Source organism: Octodon degus, unplaced genomic scaffold (genome assembly GCF_000260255.1).
Source record: "Octodon degus isolate 3935 unplaced genomic scaffold, OctDeg1.0 scaffold00093, whole genome shotgun sequence".
Lineage (NCBI taxonomy): Eukaryota > Metazoa > Chordata > Mammalia > Rodentia > Octodontidae > Octodon > Octodon degus.
In genome coordinates, this window is record NW_004524669.1 from 1726403 (window position 1) to 1748866 (window position 22464).

The following is a 22464-nucleotide window of genomic DNA, read 5'->3' on the forward strand; positions in this document are numbered from 1 at the left end:
GAGAATTCAAGGCCAGCCTGAACTACATAGTGAGACTCTGTCTGAAACAAAAAAAAGTTTATGGCGGCCTACTGTGCTGGAGGCTGAGGGCAATCTTGAGATCATTTTGAGGCCAGCTTGGGCAACAGAGAAAGACCCAGTTAGACCCTGTTTCAAACACTTAATGCAACCTCTGCACTTGATCTAGTCAAAAAGCAGAAAAGATGGGCCAGGGAGATAGCAAAGTAGAATAAGCGCTTGTCTGGCAAGCACAAGGGCCTGAGTTCAATCCCTGGTTCTGAAAAAAAAAAAAAAAAGCAGAAAAGTGATTTTTATGGACCCCCCAAACGACTTCTGCTATGTCTAGAATTCTCAGTAATAAAGTTTATAAACTACAGGACTGGGCTGTCACTTGAGGCTATCTAGATATGGTTGTGATTTAAAACCACTATGAGGCTCGGGTCAAAATGGCGGCCCCTCCAGCTGTCGCAGCATCAAGCCGGTGGCTGGAAGGTATTCGGAAGTAGCATTACAGTGCTGCAGGGTTCACTAAGCTGGGCTTAGTGCGAGATGTTACAATATATGAAGATGAAGATGTAAAAGAAGCCGTAAGAAGGCTTCCAGAAGACCTTCATAATGACAGGATGCTTCCCATTAAGAGAGCCCTGGACCTGAGCGTGAAGCATCAGATCATGCCTAAAGAACAGTGGACAAAATAGGCAGATAAATTCTACCTTGAGCCACATCTCAAAGAGGTTATTCGGAAAAGAAAAGAAAAACAAGAATGGGCAAAGAAGTCATCACATAGTTGAAGTCTGTGGATGCAATTATCTTCAAAAGATTTTTATGAATTTAGTTAACCCTGAAACATACAGTTCAAAAATTATCTGGTCTGCAGATACTGTACCTTACATAAATGCTTGTTGTATTAAAAAATAAAAATAAAATAAAATAAAACCACTATGAGCCTTCTCTCTCTAGTGGTCTCTAAAGTGAATCCCACTTCCTTTTCCTTCTACTTGTCATCTTTAATTCAGGATTTCTACTTGGACTTGGATGTTTTCTTACCTCACTCCTGTTTGACTTTAAATTCCTTGCAGTTAGGGTCCCGATTCAGAGTACTTTGAATCTAAAAAACCCGGCATAGTATTGGCACAGAGTATAGGCTGAGGTTAAGTGCCTATGAACAAAGGAAGCAGGCTTTGGAGTGAAGGTGCTCAATTTCTTTCTGGATCAGTTTCCTAGAGCCTTGTCAATTGTCAGAGACCTTTGGCTTTGTTAAACAGTTTGGGGTTACAGTTCCCTTATCTGGACAACATAATTTATCTCTTTTATTCTTATAAAAGACCAGGTACCACCTATCTTTAGCTCACCGCTTGGTGGGTGCTAGATTTAAAAAGTAACTTCAGGGCTGGTGAAATGGCTCAGTGGTCTAAAGCACCTACTTAGAACAAGCTTAGCAAAAGCACAGGGACCATGGTTCAATCCCCCAGCACCACATGCCGGCCAGCCCTGCTCCCTGGTGGGCTGAGCTGGCCACACACACACACATAAATAAATAAATTTTTTTAAAAAAGTAACTTCAGGGTTAAGTGAGAAGCATCTGTACAATCTTGAGGGCAGGAGTTTTTTGAGGGGGGTTATGCTTAGTGCCTGCTACAGGTGCTCGATAAATTCTTTTTTTTTTTTTTTTGGTGGAACCGGGGATTGAACTCAGGGCCTTGTGCTTGCCAGGCTAGCACTTCTTCTACTGAGCTATCTCCCTGGCCCCTAAATTCTTGAGTTAAGGCCCGGCATGGTGGCACATGCTTGTAATCCCAGCATTCTGGAGGCAGAGGCAGGAAGATCACTGTGAGTTCGAGGCCAGCTTGGGCTACAAAGTGTGCTCAAGGCCAACCTGAACAGCATAGTGAGACCTTGTCTCAAAAAAAAAAAAAGTTCTTGAGTTAATTAATCTTAGAGTGGTAAATACAAACATTTTAAAGTGATTTGTGAAGTGAAAACGTGCCCGGTACACAGAAAAAACGCTTTGTTCTATACCCGGTCCTCATCCAGGCCTTGGGTGTAGCGCAGGCAGCCGGCTGGAAGCGGAGGCCGGAATCACAGAGACGCGCGGGCGGCGAGCACCCGGGACAGCGCTCGGCGCGCCTCCGCGCAGCCAAGCGCCCGCCGGCGTCAATCAGAGGCGGACGCACGCGCACCCCGCCCCCGGAGGGCGGGCCCCGGACCCGGCGATGTGGGGGCGGGGCCTGGCTCTCCGCGCCGGGGGGCGGAGCCAGGCCCGGGCGCACCGGCCCGGTTGCGAGCCCCGCTAGTCGGCGGGAGACACCGGAGTCCCGGCCACGAAGGGGTGCGACCCTCCCTAGCCCCGCCCTTTCGGCTGCCACCTGACCAATCAGAACAGCTTTTACTGGCAAGTGGGCCGAGCCGGCTCAGCTGCTCGGAGGCTCTGGCATGGTAACGTCCCCCGTGCGGGGGTGGAAGGGCCTGGGGAGGTCCCACAGCGCCCCCTGCGGCCCGGGCTGGGGGCGGGAAGACGGGGAGGCCACCGAGGGTACCTGGGACCCTGGGGAGGCCGCGGGGAATTAGGGGAGAGGAAGGGGAGCCCAGGAGGGGGATGGGGGCGGGGATTTGGGGGAGAAGGGCTGGGGGAGGCCATGATGGAGCTTGGTGTCTATAGGGGTCTGAGGCCGGAGGCTGAGGGAGACGGGAGTTGCTGCGACTCGGTGAGTCGACAAGAGGGAAGAAGTGGTGAAGGGTGGGTTTATGGAGGAATGTCGAGAAGGAAGAGAGGCAGGAGAGGAGACTACCACGGGACAAGGGGGAGGTGGGGACCACATGTTCCCTTCTGGGATATTTAGTGTCCCATGCCCATCCCCCAGACCCAGCACTTGTTCTCTTTGGAAGCTCTGGGTGCCCCTTTGGATCACGAGGGGACTCTCCTTTTCCTCTCATTTTCAAGACCTTGTCTCTTGAGGGGAGGAAGGGGCTTTTGAGGAAAGAAGGGTTCCTGGCCCTTATCCCAGTGCTGAAGAGTCCACGAAATAGAAGACTAGAGTCCCCTAGGTTTCAGCCTTGACTCTGCCATCATCAAACTACCAACTCTTGTGTGACCTTGGGCAAGTCACTGCCTTCTTTAGGTCCTTGGATTTCTTATTGACTTAATTTTAAAAAGGAAAATTGATGAAAATGATATACTAGATGCCTTCTGGCCTCATAGTGGGACGTTTTTTGAAGAGAAAATTATGGCGAATGATTCTAGGATATGGGGGAAATGTAGAGATATATGCAAGGCCTTTAGTCGGCCTGGAGAAAATCCCCAGGGATGTGGGGGAGGGGAGCAAAAAGCCTGCATTGCTGAGGCCGGCTCCCAGTGGGAGGGACCGGAGAAGTCTTTAGATTTGAGCCTTGATTCAAGAAAGATGAGGATCAGAGTAACGTTCTGTTCCTCAGGAGAATAAGGAGGTGATGGGTGATGGAAAATCATAGAAGCAATGGGAACGTGTTTTCAGGAAAGACCCCAGGCCCTTTGGGTGTAAGAGGAACAGCAGGGCCTGGTACAGGAGCTTGTGGACTAGGAAGATTTGGAGAACAAGGAAGGAGGAGCTGGTGTTGTTTGGGAGCAGCTGAAGAAGGTAGCAGGTAGATTTTATCAGCTGTTCTCTTCAACACTCTCCTTCTCTTTCTCTTTCTGTGCGGAGAATGGAATCCAGGGCTTTGTTCATCTAGGCAAGTGATTCATCCTAGCCCTAGCCCTAGCCCTAGCCCTTAGCTTTTCCTTCTTGATGATGGCTACCTCCTTCTGAGAGGGTGCTTTCTGGCCTTTGTTTTCTAACACATCTCTTCAGGGAGTGGGAGTGAGTCAGACCAGGCAGACCTTGGGATCTTCTGGCTCTCCGAGCATTTCAGAACTCTGAGGATTGGGGTGAAGAGAAAACTGGGGAGTGCATCTGAGGGTAAGAAATACCATCTGTAGTACCCTCCTCCTTGCTGGAAGCGTTGTGGAGTGGTTTAAAGCACAGACTTTAGGGTCAAACTGCTTGGATTCCAAACCAGCCTCTGCCATTTAATCTCTTGGAACCTTGGTCAAGTAAGAAATTCAATCTCTCAGAACTTCAGCTTGTCTCTAAAATGGGTATAATGACCTCTTAAAATGGCTGCGAGGATTAAATGAGTGTTTGGCATGGTATTTGGCTCCTAATGGTGCTCAGTAAACATCTGTTAACTGTTGTGTCTTTCCATTCTCTTTTCTATCTCTTCATTCTTATCTTTTTCTCCTTTTGTCCTTTTATGAATGCTCAGTTCTGAGATTCCCTTTAATGTGAAAGCCAAGGATTGACTGTATCTTTGTGGTGGTGGTGGTAGGATCTTTCCAGGGCTGAGGTGAACACATGATGATTGAGAGTCTTTTCATTGCCTCTCCCCAGCTCCTAAATGTGTTTTTTCTGCTTCTCTTTCAGTTCCCATCCCTGTGACCCTCTCTTGAATTAGTTATTTCTGATATTCTGTCCCAGAAGTGTAAGCAGACATAGGAGAAGTTCTAAGAGAAGCCTTTGAAAGTTCCATAGTAATGTACTTTTTTTTTTTTTTTTTTGGTACAGGGAATCAAACTCAGGACCTTGTGGTTGCCAGGTGGGCGCTTTTGCCACTGAGTTAGTTCCCTGGCCCAGTAATTTACATTCATCCCATTGCTTTATTCTCTGGGGAACTGACTGAAATAAACCAGTGTCTAAATCCTGGTCGTAGGTCTCCATCCCTAATTGAAGATAGTTTTTCCAGCTGGTACTTGATTCCAGTTTCCCCAAGCAAAAAAGACCTCTGCCAAACTACCTTTTTTTATCTTGACCTGTATTTACAGAATTTAAAAAAGATACATGGGCATATATGCATGTGCTGTTTTAGGGTATTTCGTTATGCAAAAATCTAGTAAGATTAGGACTGAGACAGCATTTCTGACAGTACTCTGTGTGTTGACTCTGACTAGGCACCGAGGAAAGATTAAAAGGAAAAAACTCAGTCACTGTGTGCAGGGAAATCTCCACCTGAGTGGGGAAACAGGTACTCTCACATGAAACACCCAGCAAACCTTCACAGAACAGTTACTGTGCAAAGTAGTGCAGCAGTTATCCTAAAGGGACACAGGTAGGTAGGAGTGTGTCAAGAGGTAGTATAAAAGTAACCTGAAGGAGGTGAATATTGGATCATCTTGAACAAAGCAGGAGACAAAGTAGAAGAAAAGAAATACATGGGAGTAATTTAACATTTATTTTCAAAGAGGAGGTGGGAAAATGTTGGGCCAAGATTGCAGGATAGGCTTTACTAAAAGACTTCATTAGATTTTGTAGGGTAGGCAATAGGGAACCACCCTTGGTTCTCAAGAAAGTGTTGGATCCTTGGCGTTTTGACCATGTGAAGGACCATGTGTGCTTTTAAAGGATGCAGGCTGCTGGGCAAATTGGATCCAGTCCTGGCTTTGTTCCTAATCAGCTGTGGAACCTTGGATATTATTATTGTCTTTCTCAGATGAAGAAAGGCTTGGTTGCCAGACTTTGCTGCAGCTCTAATATTCTGTGTTCCATTACTACCACTGGGTCTTCCCAGTGGCCCCTGCTGTCCACAGGGTGTGTTTGTTTTTTAGCACTTGTGGAGCCCTTAGAGTTTTCAGTTTAGTGAGGGTACAGATACAATTTAATTTAAAATTCATCTTAACAATCCTGAGTCAGGATGCATCTTAAAATCAATGAGGTATTATAATTTAATGAGAAGCATTTGTTTTGTTATTAGTGCCACATAAGTTATCAGTATGATTAGACTTGCACAAATACTTAAAATTCCAGTGGATAATTGCTGAAGAGTAGGTATAGGTATTGCGTGAACATAAAAGGAAGGGTTCTAACCCATACAGTGAGCTGGGAAAGACTTTCCAGTGCAGGGCCTTGGTGGATGTGAAGTGTGTGTAGTCTGGCTGGCAAGGCTGCCATAGCATGGGTGGATGCTTGAAGTGGGAGAGCTGAGAAGATCTGTGTGCCTGGAGCACAGACTGGGAACTGGGCAGGGGTGAGGCTGGCAGGGCGGGTGGCAGCAGACCTCCATAGCCTTACAGACCCAAGGAGAGGGCTTGGTGGAAAGTCATTGAAGCGTTTTAAGCAGGGAAGTAATGATCTGAGGTGCATTTTGAGATGTTTGGCTACAGCTTGGAATGGATATGGTAAGAACAGTTGGGAAGCCACTGCAATAGATCAGATGAAAAAAAAAAAAAATTGTAGCATGGACAAGGGGATGATGGAGTAGAAGAGGAAATGGAAAAAAGTAGATTGAAATCTTTTGGAGGTAAAATTAACCAGACTCAGTGATGTATTGAAGGAGCTGTAGAGAGTGACACTTAGGTTTTGGTCTTGGACTGCTGAATGGTGGTGCCAGTTTTGGAGATGGCAATCCTGGGTCTGGTTAGATCCCAAGATGACTATGAGAGACTAGAGATGCTCCAAAGGCAGCTGGAGGTGACAGAATATGGCACAGAAAACTGTATCCCTTACCCTCCTTTAGGTTTTTGACATTCTATGCTGAGGAAAGTTTAGGGTGGCAGGAGCAGATCTGAATACAGGGCTGTTGGTGAGCACTGAAAAAAGGGTGAGTCGGGTTTGACTAAAGTAACTCGTATATTGTCTTCTTATGACAAAATGAAGAATAGATATTGCTAACTGTAGAGCTTAGGAAACATTTTTAAATGGTGAGTCTTCTTAGCGAAGGGCTAACTGAGGAAGTAGGGAAGTTGGATAGTGGTGAGGTGGCTTCTGCCAGCTGCCACCCTTCCCCAGAGCACTTCAGCCACACCCACAATTTTTAGGCAAAGAGAAGAGCAGGGCCTTTTAGTTGTACTTCTAACCCTCAGTACACTTAGGTGTTTTAAAACAGATAATATAGTCTATGGTTGTATATTCAAAAGCTACCCAAAAAGCCGGGGAGATGGCTCAGTGGAATAAGCACTTCCCTGGCAAGCGCAAGGGCCTGAGTTCAATCCCCGGTTCCACCAAAAAAAAAAAAAAAAAGCATACAATAGACACTATCCCACTTTTTCCTCCTGCCACCATCTTGTCATCTTCTGTTGCTGATGTTTATACAAGTGAAACTTGCTGGTGGTCCATATCAAGATAGTGCATTCTTCTTTAAGATCACGTACCATTCATGTTATTCTCATAGTTCCTTACAAATAGATATTTAGGCTGATTCTAATCTTTTCATAAAAACAGTAATGAAATGAAAACTTACATCATTTTGGACACGTGGGACTATATCTATAGGATCATTTTACAGAATTGTAAGATTCTATATAGTCCTTTATTTATTCTTTCACTCAACATTTATGTGCCAGACACCATGGCAGGTACCAGGAATCCAGTTTTCAGCAAGTCCGATAATGATCCCTGCTCTCGGGAAATACACATATCCAGGCAAATATAGCAACAAACATGTACAAGAGAAAACCAAAGTGGGTCATACAGAGAATAATTGGAAAGAGCTACTTTAAATGGGCCCAGGAAGGCTACTAAAAGGATGAGATGTGATCAGCCATAGATGTAGCGCAAGGATATTTAGGCTGTTCAAAGTCTGAATTCAAAAGAATATAAAGGATTTGAGAGGTGACCACCAAAAAAGGGTTGGAAGTAGTATAGACAGATGATGTGATTGGGATCGGATGATATCAAAGAGAGTAGCTGGCTAAAGATGAGGCTAGTTAGGGGAGAAAGAAGCTAGTAGTGAAGAGAGGAGAGTTAGGGAGACTGTGAAGAAAGGGGTGGCACCTATTTGTGTTTGGAGAGCTTTGGATTCAAGTAAGAGAACAGGAAGAGGCTAGTCCTAACTGACTTGAGAGAGGCATAGCCTTACCCACAAGCAGGAGAATGGGTTAAAACTTGGGAAGAGTTGTTTTATGCTTGCAGTAGAGAGCCTTCTACATCTTTTCTGTGGCAAAATGGAAGCTTCCAAAATAGAGATGGCATTTAAGGTCTCAGCTGGCTAGCTTTGGGCTGGCACAGAGAGGGCTCAAAGCTTGGGGCGGGCAGGAAAACTGGGCTTGGAGACCCACTCTCAACTTTGTGCTGCTTTTTCTTCCTCACCCTTTCTGCTTCCCTTCCACAAAAGCCCATCTCTGTGCCCATCCTGGGTCCTATGACTTTTCTCTCCCTCAACAGTCGGTTCCCGATTCTGGTCCCCGGCCCCCAGCAGCGCCTGCCCCCTTCCCACCGGGGCCCCCCATGATGCCACCACCCTTCGTAAGTTTTGTGTGTTTCCCTGGGCTTGGCTTTTCCAGCCTGTACCCTCAGTTCCCCAGCCCTTGCCACTGCTGCCTTGCCAGCATGGTGATGCCCCTTGGAAGAGGGGTGGTTTTGTTTGGGCATTGGGGTGGGGAGAGATATTGTTAAATTCAAGTTCATAAAGCAGCCAGTTCCCCCTGTCTTTTTGTTCTTGGGACACACTGGGACTGGAGGTAGAAGTGGAAGTAAAAAGACCCCATTAGAGTGAGAGCAGGGTGGGACTGTCTTTCTCTTTCACTACTCCTTGCCTGTGCTCTTTTAAAAAGCCACAGAATTTGGGCTGGAATAGCATTGGTGGTCATGAGTTGGAGAGAAAGGGATGGGAGACAGAGGACTAGGGGATGCCTGCCTTCTGACCCTTGACTGAGAGGCTTCTTGGGCAGGAGTACCAAAGGACACAGCCTCCCCAAAGTCTGGTGCTGTTCCACTTCCCTTTCCCTTACCCTCCCCACCTCTTAAGTTGTTTGCTTACCTGTTAGGCCCAGAGAATGCCCCTGTTGTCCATCTTTCTCAGTGGGAAGGAGAAAGGCAGTTTTGTGTGTTTTGCTTCTCAAATGAACACCTTGGAATTGCCTCCAAGCCAGGGTGGAGGGCTGGGTGGGCACAGGTGGCTGTTTCCTGATGGGTCTTCTCTGCCCCTCCCCAATAAGGCAGTGTCTTCTCTGTTCAATCTCTTCCTTTCCTCACTTCCAGATGCCCCCTCCAGGGATTCCCCCACCTTTTCCTCCGATGGGGCTCCCTCCCATGAGTCAGAGACCACCAGCCATCCCCCCTATGCCACCTGGCATCCTGCCCCCAATGCTTCCACCAATGGGGGCACCACCACCACTCACACAGGTAATTGTCTCCCTCCACAGCTGCCTCAGGAAACCCTCTCAGGTTTTACTGAGGGTAGAGGTGAGAGTGGGAACCGGCTTTAGAAATTGGGTGGAGGAGGGAGTTTTGGGCCAGGCTCATGTGGATTTGTCTTCTGAGTGACAAGAGACAACTCTCAGGAAAGGCCAGAGCCCAGAACCTTGGGCTGCCCTAAAGAGGTACGTGAATGAGAGTCATGGTCCCAGCTCGATCTCTGAACCCACAGGGGACCCTGACTGACAAGAGACAATGACTTCATCTCAGTGACTGGTTTTTCTTTCTTTCTTTCTTTTTTTTTTTTTTTTTTGTGGAACCGGGGATTGAACTCAGGCCCTTGCGCTTGCCAGGGAAGCGCTTATTCCACTGAGCCATCTCCCCGGCCCCTCAGTGACTGGTTTTTATATTCATAGATACCAGGAATGGTACCTCCGATGATGCCAGGAATGCTGATGCCAGCAGTGCCTGTCACCGCAGCGGTAAGCACAAGGGGCTGGCAATAAGCAGGCTCTGCCCTGCAGTCCTGTGGGTATAACTTGGAGTACACAAATAATGGACTCCATTCTTTCCCTCTTATATCCACCCTGGTCCCTTCGTATATCCACTTTGTTCCCCACTCTTGAATCTTTTTCACCAGTTAATCTCAATAATTCACTTCCTGCTCATCACTGAAGGCTGTGTGTTCTCTCATTATTCCCTCTGCTGTATCCAACACTCTGAAGAAGCATACCCGTGCCAGACACTCCTTCCCCTCCAGAGGACCATACACTGTAGACAGTATTATGGTCCCTGCTTTACATCATCTTAGCCTCCTCAGGAGGCGGTGGCACCCAGGCATCTTATTGTGCTTTTTTATGTGCTGCTCAGTATGGTAGAGTCTGAGTGGGATGTAGAATCTGCCATGCACTGTGAAGAGATGCACCTCAAGTTGACAACATTCTCTCACTTGTGGAAAATAAAGGAGCTGCTGAATGATTCCCCTGGGATCTGAAAGCCATGGCCTTGACAGAGGGGAGGGGGCCTGTTAGGGAGCAGAGATTCTTGGAAGCAGGATACACGGATCCTGGCCTGGCCTGCTTCTCCATCCCCCATGGCCTGGGTCTTGGGGGCCACTGGGCTTGGCCCCAACCCTTCCCCCTCCTCTTTCTTCGGCAGACGGCTCCGGGTGCGGACACCGCCAGCTGTGAGTCTTCTGGGGGGTCTGCTTCCCCCAGGCTCGGAGGTTGGGGGGCATAAGGGAGAGGGGACCATGGACTGGAGCCCATCCTGATCATGCCTGTGGGACGCTAGGGAGCTTGGGATGTTGATGGGACCAGGGGGATATTTATTGGGGATTGGAATAAGGGAGGATTAGGTGGGGATAAGATGGGGGTTCGAACAAAGTCTTAAGGTGTTTTCTCTGGCTTCTTTCCTAGCTGCTGTGGCTGGGACAGGTCCTCCGGTGAGTTTTTTTAGCTTGGGTCTCTGGGCAGAAAGGCTGAAAGTGGGAGGCTGATGGCAGAATCTTCGGGGTGAGGAAGAAAGACTTTGGAAAAGGGCCTTGACCACCGTTCTGTGCCCCCCCCCCCAGAGGGCCCTTTGGAGTGAGCATGTGGCCCCTGATGGGCGCATCTACTACTACAATGCTGACGACAAGCAGTCCGTGTGGGAGAAGCCCAGCGTGCTCAAGTCCAAGGCGGAGGTCCTGAGTGGGGCTTTCTGGCCCTTCCTTTCAGCTGCCCTGACCCTTCCAAGTTCTTGACCACCCCTGAATCTGTAACCATGCTCACTGTGGTTCCTCTGATACCAAGATCCCTAATTTCACCCGTTTACTACCTGGAAGTGTTTTCCCAGGACCTCAAGAAATCCACCTTCCCCCATTCAAACCTGGCAAGATAATAGCTAAGGGCTACATATGTCCTCTATTCACTGAGATCCCCTTTGCTTTTCTGATTATGACTGGAGAACTTTCCAGCCTACTGATGTCCTTTGACCCATCCTTTTGCAGCTGTTGCTGTCCCAAAGTCCCTGGAAAGAGTACAAGTCAGACACAGGCAAACCTTACTACTATAACAACCAGAGTCAGGAGTCCTGCTGGACCCGGCCAAAGGATTTGGATGACCTGGAGGGTGAGGAGATCTTGGGAGGAAGGGGCAAGGAGGTTTGGCCAGGGGTAAGTGGGTCCTGTGCTGCCCTGTGACTATCTTTCTTTTCTTACAGCTCTAGCCAAACAAGATACTACAGGGTGAGTGACTTAACCACCTACCCATCTAAATTTGGAGGGTGGGAGTGGGTGATCTTTCCATTATCTTCACTCTGTGGGAGGAGTCAGCTGTCAGTCTCCTCATGAATCTGCTCTAGCTAATGAAACTACTTACCCCTTGTCCTTCTCTGTCCCTGCACTAACACTGTCCTCTGGCTTGCCTGCAGGAAACAGCAACCCCAGTCACTACAGCCACAGCCTCCTCAGCCACAGCCTGACCCCCCACCTGTACCTCCTGGCCCTACGCCAGGGCCCACCGGCCTTTTGGAAACTGAGCCAGATGGAAGTGAAGATTGTGATGTGTCGGAGGCTGGCCAGCCCCTGGAGCAGGGGTTCCTGCAGCAGGTGGAGGAAGGCTCTAGCAGGTGAGGGCTGCCTCATGACACTCCACATGTGGACCTCAGGCTCTTAGCCTGGCTCATCCCTCATCCTCCACCAGCCTCCCAGGAGGGGCATATAGATCTAGGTATGACCTTTGGAGGCAGAAAGAGGCCACCCTGGGAAGCAAGAAGGGGGTGATGTGTTGCTGAAAGTGCAGGGCATTGAAAAACAGTGCTGGCTGGGAGCCCTGTAGCTGAGTCCCATCTGCCTCCAGTTCTGCTGGACAGCATCAGCTACCACAGCAGGAGGAGGAGGAACCCAAGCCAGAACCAGAGAGGTCTGGCCTCAGCTGGAGCAACCGGGAGAAGGCAAAGCAGGCATTCAAGGAGCTGCTGAGGGACAAGGTGCTGAGGGCGGGACTCCCAGGAAAGGCATGGAGGGGGCTGGAGGTGGGCAGGCCCCGTGACCCCTGCCTGCTACATTCTAGGCTGTCCCCTCCAATGCCTCGTGGGAACAGGCCATGAAGATGGTGGTCACCGATCCTCGTTACAGGTAGGCCTCGGTAGAGGCAGCCAGGCCTCATTCATGAAGGCACCTGAGCCATGTGAGAAATGGGGGCTGAAATTAGGAAAGTAGTAGACTCATGGGATACAGGTGAAGGGAAAGTGAAAGGCCTCCAGGAAAGAAATGGAAGGTATCTGACATAAGACATTCAATAAATGATTTTTGGGTTGAATTGAATTAATTGGAGGAAAGGCCTGATGAATAGGACTGAGATCTGAGGCAACTTATGACCCCAAAGCAGAAGTGTTAGTAGTATTTTGAGATTACATCTCCCCCCATTGGCTCTCTTCTACCTACATTGTAGACGTCTGTGTGCTGAGCCCATGCATGGATCCTCCACACAGCCCTGTGGAAACCCTTCCCCAGTGTCCTGTGATCCTACTTTGTGGGGTGTGTAGGTGGATTAGGCCAACTCCACCCTACTCCTATCCTTTCTACACCAGTGCCTTGCCCAAACTCAGTGAAAAAAAGCAAGCATTCAATGCCTACAAGGCACAGCGGGAGGAGGAAAAGGAGGAGGCCCGGCTGAGGGCCAAGGAAGCCAAGCAGACCCTGCAGCATTTCCTGGAGCAGCATGAACGCATGACCTCCACCACCCGCTACCGGTCAGGGAGCTGGGCTGGGGTGGGACCTGGGAATCCCGAGAACTAAAAAGCTTTGGGGTCTGTTCTCTGCCTGCCTACTTAACAGCCCATCTGCTCCACAGGCGGGCAGAACAGACCTTTGGGGAGCTGGAGGTCTGGGCTGTGGTCCCTGAGAGGGACCGAAAAGAGGTTTATGATGATGTCCTCTTCTTCCTCGCCAAGAAGGAGAAGGTAATGGTCAGTGGGCTGGATCTTTTGGCCTCAGTCTTGTTCCATACTGCCTTTGTCTTTGCTTCCTTATGGATCCTGGCCATTCATTTCTCCAATCCCCAGTGTCCAAGCGCCTTACTTGGAATCTGGTGTGGCACTTGTGCATCTCCTTATGTCTGCCCTGGGCCTGTTGCCCAGAAGGAGTCTTGAGAGGCTGGTGTGTGACTTGTACTTCCTCCATTTCCAGATCTTTCTATCTAGGTTCTCCAGCTATCTCCTTTCCCTATATCCTGCCAGGCCCACTTGGGTAGCTCTGGCCTGCCTCACCTCACCCTGATACCTTGGCTTCCCAGGAACAGGCCAAGCAGCTTCGGCGCCGCAACATCCAGGCTCTGAAGAGCATCCTGGATGGGATGAGTAGTGTTAACTTTCAAACCACCTGGTCCCAAGCCCAGCAGTACCTCATGGATAACCCCAGCTTTGCACAAGACCATCAGCTGCAGAGTAAGCCCTGGTCCCCACTGCCATCTGTCCCTTTTCTCACCCATACCCACCCTAGCCTACCTCACATCACTGTCCTGTACCTCCTTCCCATCCTAGAAGTCCCAAACACGCAGTCACCGTACCTCCAGAATCGGGTTCCTAGAATGTTTTAGGACACCCTTTCCCTCTGGGCTCCTCTATTGCCCTGGACCAATGTGTTTTTGAGGAAGACCTCTGGGATAGGAAACAGAAGTCCTAGAGATGATAGTGATATTTATAGTTCATGTGATTATGGCCTTAAATGGTCAAAACACTGGGCTTTGCTTTTTTTTTTTTTTATTTAGGGCAGGGTCTATAGGGTCTCACTTTGTAGATCAGACTCATAGTGATCTGCCTGTGTTCAGCCTCCCAAGAGCTGGGATTACAGGTGCACGCCACCACGCCCAGTCTCAGTGGCCATCTCAGCATGCCCGGGGGTGGGGCGGGGCCAGCTTGGCACACCGGGGATTGAACCCTGGCTGCTGCGTCTGCCTAAGCAGGCACTTCAATCCACTGAGCTATTTGGCCGGCCCTAAAACACTGTGGGCTTTAACTGGTCACATATGCTAAAGTTGCTGGCTTGTGGTTACTGATAGGAGAAATTTATCTTCTGAAGTTCATCAAAAGCTGACTAATTTCTGATTTCCTAAGATGTGAAACCTCAGATCCTGAGATAATGAGTATCATGTGCTAGGTTTTAATAATTGGATTCACCAGAGCTGGGTACTTGCTGCTTTTTTCTAGTACAGTGACTCTCTTCTCAAAAGCCAACATTGCAGCAGCTGCTCCCACATATCCCTCTCCCTTTCTCCACTAACTTGGGTGTCCCCAGCACCGATGGGGATATCATCCTTCAGACATAAGGGAGTGCTAGAATCTTAAAAGGTGGCCTTGTTCTTGGTGCCTGCTGAACCTTCTTCCTAAATGTAGACATGGACAAGGAGGATGCTCTGATCTGCTTTGAGGAGCACATCCGAGCTTTGGAGAGGGAGGAGGAGGAAGAGCGGGAACGGGCCCGGCTTCGGGAACGTCGCCAGCAACGCAAGAACCGGGAGGCCTTCCAGGTATCTTCACTGTACTTGGCGATCAGAGCTTGTCCCTGCCCCAGACCATAGCCTCTTCACCTGTGCCTTGCCTCTAGATTAAGCTGCCTGCCTTTTCCCCAGACTTATCCAAGCCCTCCAAGGCCTCTGCCTGCAGTTCTGTTAGTGCGTCTGCTCAGCTTCATCTGTACTCCTCTAGGGAGACCAGATGTGTAGGCACAGTGTGGTGGCTGAGCCATGTGTATTTCCTCATCCTCCAGCTTAGAAATGGCAGTGTGGGGTGACTTAGCTGATCATGTCAGGAAGTTGAAGCCAAGTCATAGAAGACTTGCTGCTGGCAGGTTTCTGCTTTATTGCCTCCCAGACTGGCTCATTCTCATTTTTTGTTCTGTCCCTCTATTTATATTCTCTCCCTTTGTAGTGTCTTCTTCCTCCACATCTGCCTCCCTTGCCTGGATTTCCTGTCTAGATTGTTCTTGCCCATTCTCTTGCCGTTTTTTTCTTCTGTCCTAGTCCCTGGCTCTGTCTCACTCTTCTATTACTTGCATCTCCCTGCTCAGACCTTCCTGGACGAACTGCATGAGACAGGCAAGCTGCACTCCATGTCCACCTGGATGGAGCTATATCCAGCAGTCAGCACTGACATCCGGTTTGCCAACATGCTAGGCCAGCCGGGTAAGGCAGCCAGGCTCTCCTTCTCTGGTCTGGTTTCCTGCCCTGCCAACCTCTTTACACCCCCACACCCTGGTCCTGACCTCGATCCTACCCCAGGCTTTGGGAAGCTGCCGCCCGCCAGGCCCCCCTCCCTCCCTCCCTGCAGGATCCACCCCTCTGGACTTGTTCAAGTTCTATGTGGAGGAATTGAAGGCTCGATTCCATGATGAAAAGAAGATCATAAAGGATATTCTTAAGGTGAGGGGGACCAGCATTATGGATGCATACTTGCCAGGTGGGAGCCACACTCCCTGGATAGGACCCCCTGATAAATTCTATGCCTATCTTGTAGGAGATGGCAACTTACTCAGTACATAACAGTTGTGGGCCTTATCTGTGTACTCTTTTTTTTTTTTTGGAGGAACTGGGGATTGAACTCAGGCCCTTGCGCTTGCCAGGGAAGCGCTTATTCCACTGAGCCATCTCTCCGGCCCCATGTATACTCTTGGTGACTCTGTAATAAGCCACAATTTCAGCTCTTATGAGTGTTGTGGCCCAGTAGGAGTGCAGGAGTCAAGGGTTATTATAAGAATCAGAGGAACTGATAAATTTGAACTTCTGTTTAGGAGTAGGTAGAGAAGAGTAGAATGTTCAAGGCATAAGGGTACTACAGAAACAGACGTTGTAAGGTACAAAGGTCATGGTAGGTTTGAGGAGCAACAAGTATAGCTACTTGTAAGCCTATAGCTGTTCATACTGGCATATATAATTTAAAAAAAAAAGGAATTCATTGTCAATTATGAGACAGAGTCTTGCTATATAGCCCGGGTAGCCTTGACTTCACTGTGTAGCACAGGCTAGCCTAGAATTCAACGATCCTCCTGCCTCAGCCTCCTAAGTGCTGGGATTAAAGGCATGTGCTGGGCTATTGCTAATATTTTTAAGTCAGGAGATTTCATATTAAAATCTTTTTCAGGGGCTGGTGAGATGGCTCAGTGGTCTAAAGCACCTACTTAGAACAAGTTGAGCAAAGTACAGGGACCGCGGTTCAATCCCCAGCACCACATGCCAGCCAGCCCCGCCCCCTGGTGGACTAAGCTGGCCACACACACACACACACACACACACATAAATAAATAAATAAATAAAATTTTTAAAAAAATAAAATCTTTTTCAGAATCTCTTATCAACTTAGATTATTTGGCAGCTTTGGGCTAATTTTGCAAAGCATTCACTGGACTCAAGCTGAGCTGCCATTACTCTGAAAGGATGTCATTCTTCCCTCACCTTGTTGTTTTTAGTATTAGAGCAAGTGTCTGCTGCAGTTCACTGTCACATGTTTTACATTGGAGTTCTGTGTCCCTATCAAAACTAGAAAAGACAAGCTGAGTATGGTGGCGCACACCTATAATCCCAGCATTCAGGATGCTGAGGCAGGAGGATCATGATGACAGGCCCACCTGTCCTGCAGAGTGAGTTCAAGGCCAGTATGAACTGCACTGTAAGGCTCTGTCTCAAAAAAATTAAAAACAGAAAAGATTAGTAAACAAGTGAAAGGAGCTTTGTGTCCCAAAGGGGTGAGAGAGAGAAAGCCCATTTTGTTACAGAAGTGCAAAACATTCTAATGTAGTTGAGGAAACAGTCTACTAGAGTGGTTAGGAGCAGGACCTGCAGACTGCAGAGGGTTAAAGTCCAGATTAAGCCCTTAGTAGTTTTATGATCTCACACAGGCCTTTTAACCTTTTTGAGCATCAGTTTCATCATCCAAAAAAAAGAGTATTCCACCAAAGGACACTTACAGAGGAACATAATTTGGTAACTTAGTTGAGGAAGCTGGGAATAGTTAGGAAGGTCCCAGCTCACTTCTACAGTACAAATGCAACATTTATAGAATTGCCATTAGGAAAGATGTTTTCTGCTTTTTTTGGAACCACATACCTAAGGTGCAGAAGTAGTAGTACCTTGAGTGCTATAAAAAGAAATATGGGCCAAGCATGGTGGTGCGTGCCTACAGTCCCAGCACTCAAGAAGCCAAGACAAGACTGTCATGAGTTTGAGACCAGCCTGAATTACATGGTGAGATCCTGTCTCAAAAAACCAAACAACAAAAAATAATTTAGATTTTTATCTTCTAAGTAATGATACAATCAGATGGCATCTTGGAGAAGCCCCTGGATTTTATGGTCCTATTTTTCAAGTGGAGGTGCTTTACATCTCTTTTATGTATTGAGGTGCTAAGATTTTTAATGGGAAAAAAAAAAATCTTTAAAACCAATGGATAATCACTAAGTTGCTGCTGGGTTGTTTTGTGAAGCCAAAGGTAAGGAGTGATGGGTAGAGAGTAGGACAGTGGATGATGGGACAATTGGTCAGGATGAAACAGGAAGAGCAGGGCGGCATGAGTGGGACTTCCAGTAATTCTCAGAAGCAACTCTCATCTTTTAAACAGGCTAAGGATACAAACTAGAAATACCTAATCCCAAGATAGTGAACTTCTATTGTATAGTTTAATTATAAAGTGGGTTTTACTACCAGCTGGCCTGCAGAATCCTGTCCCCTGCACCACCTTAGAGAAAAGCTGTTTGAGACAGAGACAGTTGCTTCCTGTTCCTCCATCTGGGCTTCTGCCTTTGCAGGATAGACGAGCTCAGAAGTCCCTATGGCTGTCCATAACCAGGTGGCCTGCTAATACCTCTTACCTATGGGGGCATGTGTGTGGAGCTCATGAGGAATGAATGCTCTAGTGGTGTGCTGAAGTATTTGTGAGAGAGCCTAATGTAGTCTGGAAATCTGCAGAGGGAAAGGATTAGATTACTAGGCAAAATGTAGGTCAGTAATGGAAAAATATCTTTCTAGGAACACGGACATACAAGAAAGGGACAGAAGAAGTCAGAGAAGTAGAGGGCACAGAGGAAGCATTAGCCACACTGGAGTCTAGATGGCTTGAGGGCCAAGCGGGAATCTGTGGCTTGGTTGTTGGGAAAGCAGTGACCAAGAAGGTAGTGGCTTTGGGACAGCACACATTTCAAAATCTCATGGTTGTTGACTGGCTGGGTGAGACCTCTTGTAGTGTTTCTGAGCCTCAGTTTCCTCTTCTATAAGTTGGGGACAATCCATTTCCGGATTGTGAGAGTACCATTTGCAAAGAAAGTGTCATGCTTATAGTAGCTGTTCAACAAATGTTTAGTTTTTTCCTTTGTACTTCAAGAAATTTTGTAATTATGAGGCAACAGCAAGGGTTAAGGTGAGAGTAGGGTACAGGGGGTGTTTGTGGATGAATGGTGTGTGCTTGGCAGAGGGTGCCAGCAAAGAGGAGGAAATAGAAGCCTTCATCTCAGTACCTGAGGGGCAGGTACTGAAGAGAGATCAGCAAGAAGACTGGAGGAACCTGCAGCTGTGTCGAGGGCGGAGAGAATCTCACTGTACCCCAGCTGACTTGGACCCAGCAGCCCTCCTTACTGCTTGTCTCATCGGGGACAGTGCATGAACATGCTCCTAAAACTCCCAAGGGGCATGCTGTGAAGCTTAGGGGAGAAGCATGGAGACTGGCCACGCGCTTATAATCAGACACATTTTGAATGTTGCTGAGGAGTTGAACCTAAATGGTCTGTGTAAGTGTAGTGCTTGAAAGTACAGGCTTTGGGGCTAGAAAGACCTGGGGAAGATTTATTTGCCCAGCCATAGGTGTAGCTATAAGACCTTAGGCAGGTATTCTTATTTCTTCTTGATAAAACTAGGATGTTAGGACTTGTTCTTTGTTTTTCCTGTTTTTTTGAAGCAGGATCTCACTATGTAATGAAGGCTGACCTCCACCTTGTAACAGTTCTCCTGCTTCAGCCTCCAGGCTCCCAAGTGTTGGGGTTACAGGCATGCATCTCCTTGCCTGGCAGGCCTGTTCTTAAATGAAAACAGAAGGGTTAAGTGTGTGTGAAGCACTCAGTAGGGTATCTAGTACCCAGTAAGCACTCAGTAAACAGAGCCAAAGGGTAGTTGGCAATACATGTTGATAGAGAATGAGTGGAAGCTTCCCTGAGAAGCAGGAAAGCCCAGCAGGGGCCACAGCTTTAAGCCAAAGAAACAAAGAGCTAATTGTGAGAAACTCAGACCTCAGTCATCAGACCTGGAGACACCTCTCAACCTCTTCAGCTCCATACACATCCAAACCAGCGGTAGGCATGGGGCTTGTCAGAGGAGGAGGAGCTAGACAGTGCTTTCTGAGGTGTCCGCCTCATGTGACCCCTCTGCCTATCAGCCATGGGCCTACCTCAGGTCCATGCTGCTATTCCCTGCTTCATGCGCTGCTATGCCCACAGGACCGGGGCTTCTGTGTGGAAGTGAACACAGCCTTTGAGGACTTCGCCCACGTCATAAGCTTTGACAAGAGGGCTGCTGCGCTGGACGCAGGCAACATCAAGCTGACCTTCAATAGTGTGAGGGGCTGGGTGGGGTGGGGCTTATTCTTGAACTCATGCCTGATTCCTTTCCTGCTTACTCATTGCCCCCGGATTATAACTTGGGTTTGGGGGATTGACGGCCAAGTCCAGACCTCAACTTCTTACCTCTCAGTATGTGGGAGCAGATGCTAGGCACCCACCCTTTTTGGTGATTCTGTTCTGTGTCCTTTCTGCCCTTAGCTGCTGGAGAAAGCAGAGGCACGGGAGAGGGAGAGGGAAAAGGAAGAGGCACGAAGAATGCGGTGCAGGGAAGCTGCCTTTCGAAGCATGCTGAGGCAGGCTGTGCCTGCTCTGGAGCTGGGCACTGCGTGGGAAGAGGTCAGGAGCGCAGCCTGGCGCCCGTCACCCTCAAGCCTGAGGGCAGCGGAGCTTCACCACTGCGGGCCCACCCCAGTCACAGACAGCCCTGGGCCAGCTCCAGTTCCCTTGTTTCCACTGCCCCAGCCCTGCCCTGTGCTCGTGGCGGTGTCCAACCTGAGCCAGGTGGGGCCTGGTCTCATCAGCAGTGCTCTCCCCGTTCAAGGTCCGTGAGCGCTTTGTGTGCGACTCAGCCTTTGAGCAGATCACCCTGGAGTCGGAACGGATCCTGCTCTTCCGGGAATTCCTGCAGGTGTTGGAAGTGAGTGTGCATCTTGCTCTTGAGATCCATCCCAGGCATTTGAACAGTTTTAAGAGTTTTCAAAGGCTTTTTATCCTAGAGGCTACCTTTACCTTGCCAGCTAACAATGGGAAGGCTGAGGGGCCCACAGGCAGGAGGTTCTAGCTTTCCCTGAGCCAAAGGCCTATGTTGCCTTCACCTCTTCACCATTGTCTCTAGCAGACCGAATGCCAGCACCTCCACACCAAAGGCCGAAAACATGGCAGAAAGGGCAAGAAGCACCATCGAAAGCGTTCCCACTCGCCTTCAGTGAGTTGCTGGGTAGAAAGAATAGAGGGAGGGATGAATGCTCTCGGAACTAAGCAATTTGGTTCTTCCTTCTGTTACTACCCCTGGAAGATTTAAGGATTGCTTTGATCCTGGGTCTTCCTATCTCCTTTATTCTGTCCCCAACTGCCAGGCAAGGGGTCTGAAGACCAGAGAATTTCTATACTGACTGGTATGTGCTGACCCACCTAGGGCTCCGAGTCGGAAGAGGAGGAGCTGCCCCCACCATCCTTCCGGCCCCCTAAGTGGAAACGGCGGAACCCTTCCGAATCTGGTTCTGAGCCCTCATCTTCACTTGATTCAGTGGAAAGTGGGGGTGCTGCCCTTGGAGGACAGGGCTCCCCATCTTCCCACCTTCTTGCATCAGGTAAGCAGTTGTTGGTCTGCATTGTGAAGCCTGAGTTGTGAGTAGAGCAATATCCTGTCCTTTCCCAGTCTGCGCTCTCAAACCATGAGCCCTTGTCTATGAAGAACGAACAGAGAGGGCTGTGGCCAGGAAAAGGATGAGCCCTCCTTTTTTTCCCTTTGATATTTAATAGGCATTTTTCTTTTTTTCTTTTTTTTTTGGTGGAACTGCGGATTGAACTCAGGCCCTTGCGCTTGCCAGGGAAACACTTATTCTACTGAGCCATCTCCCTGGCCCCTTAATAGGCATTTTTCTATCTCCAGATCATGGCCTTCGCAAAGCCAAAAAACCAAAAAAGAAAACAAAGAAGAGAAGACACAAGTCAGTGAGTAGAACTCTGCCCAAGACCCTGCTGTTTTGTGGGCTGTGTTCTCCCACCTCCCAGCTGTCCTGCACGGGAGCTGACGTACACTTTGGACTGTTACAGAACAGTCCTGAGAGTGAAACTGACCCTGAGGAGAAAGCTGGCAAGGAGAGTGAAGAGAAAGAACAAGAACAGGATAAGGACAGGGAGCTTCGGCAGGCAGAGCTCCCTAACCGCTCCCCAGGCTTTGGAATTAAGAAGGAGAAGGTGAGATGCAGGGCCCAGTGCCGGCCAGGCAGCACTCTGTCCAAGGAACTTGGGGTGAGCCATGCCTTTGTTCAACAGACAGGCTGGGACACGTCAGAAAGTGAGCTGAGTGAGGGGGAGCTGGAGAGGCGGCGGCGGACGCTTCTACAGCAGCTGGATGACCACCAGTGACCCAACACGCTGCTCTCTGCCTTGGACCAGGCCTGTGTGAGGCAGTGGCTCCTGGGCCACCCTCACTGTGCCTCAGACTCTTTTCTTTGTCTGGTCTATGTCCACTTTTGCTAAAGTAACTTTACCCCAACACACTACAGCTGACACCTCTCAAGGTCTGCTTTGGTGTTCAAGGGTTCCCTGATTCCTGGACAACTAGTGCAGTCCTTCCCTCAGCCCCAGACCAGAAATGGATGGTGTGTATCATGTGGGGTGGGTGACACCAGAAGGTACAGTGTGAGTGCAGGGGTCTCTGGGGAACAGATAGGCTGGTGGACACGGCCTCTTTGTCTAGCACCAGTGCCTGCTGCTGCCTGCCCTGGGGCTCCACCACTGCTTCCTCTAGCCCTAGGAACCAATGTATGTGTGTTAATTTTGTTTTTAAATAATATTTATAACACGGCCAGTGACTTTTGTCTTCATTTGCTATTGGGGCAAGCTGGGGCCTGAACAGGGAAACAGATGGCCAGGAGAGGGCAGTCGTGTCTCATGTAGGCTTGTTCCCTTTGTGTGGTCAGAGACCACCCAGCCAGCTTCTCCCTTCCCCAGTCTCCTGAGCTCATCCTCCCTGAAACGGAGGCTTCTACCACTGTGACCAACTTAGACTTCCCA

The 22464-nt window shown here is 48.9% G+C and overlaps 1 protein-coding gene and 1 pseudogene across 11 annotated transcripts; both read left to right on the forward strand.

Moving 5' to 3' along the window:
- Window positions 1–446: 446 nt before the first annotated feature.
- Window positions 447–791, forward strand: LOC101574540 (annotated as a pseudogene).
- A 1466-nt stretch (window positions 792–2257) lies between these two features.
- Window positions 2258–22428, forward strand: Prpf40b (pre-mRNA processing factor 40 homolog B). Of its 11 annotated transcripts, none has more exons than XM_023722634.1 (27): window positions 2421–2436; window positions 3828–3935; window positions 8172–8252; window positions 8988–9131; window positions 9560–9625; window positions 10302–10329; window positions 10562–10587; window positions 10717–10827; window positions 11134–11254; window positions 11346–11370; window positions 11556–11753; window positions 11984–12113; window positions 12197–12261; window positions 12717–12878; window positions 12980–13088; window positions 13421–13571; window positions 14520–14653; window positions 15193–15307; window positions 15453–15544; window positions 19600–19716; window positions 19921–20058; window positions 20264–20359; window positions 20558–20647; window positions 20858–21032; window positions 21335–21396; window positions 21499–21642; window positions 21721–22255. In XM_023722634.1, the coding sequence occupies exons 3-27, from the start codon at window positions 8235–8237 to the stop codon at window positions 21811–21813; spliced, it is 2610 nt and encodes an 869-aa protein (XP_023578402.1). In that variant the 5' UTR covers window positions 2421–2436; window positions 3828–3935; window positions 8172–8234; the 3' UTR covers window positions 21814–22255. The 11 variants fall into 11 exon arrangements, with proteins under 11 accessions (XP_004637842.1, XP_023578404.1, XP_023578403.1 ...); XM_023722632.1 differs by lacking the exon at window positions 2421–2436 and adding an exon at window positions 2658–2705; XM_023722633.1 differs by lacking the exons at window positions 2421–2436; window positions 3828–3935 and adding exons at window positions 2659–2705; window positions 3492–3621.
- Window positions 22429–22464: the final 36 nt, after the last annotated feature.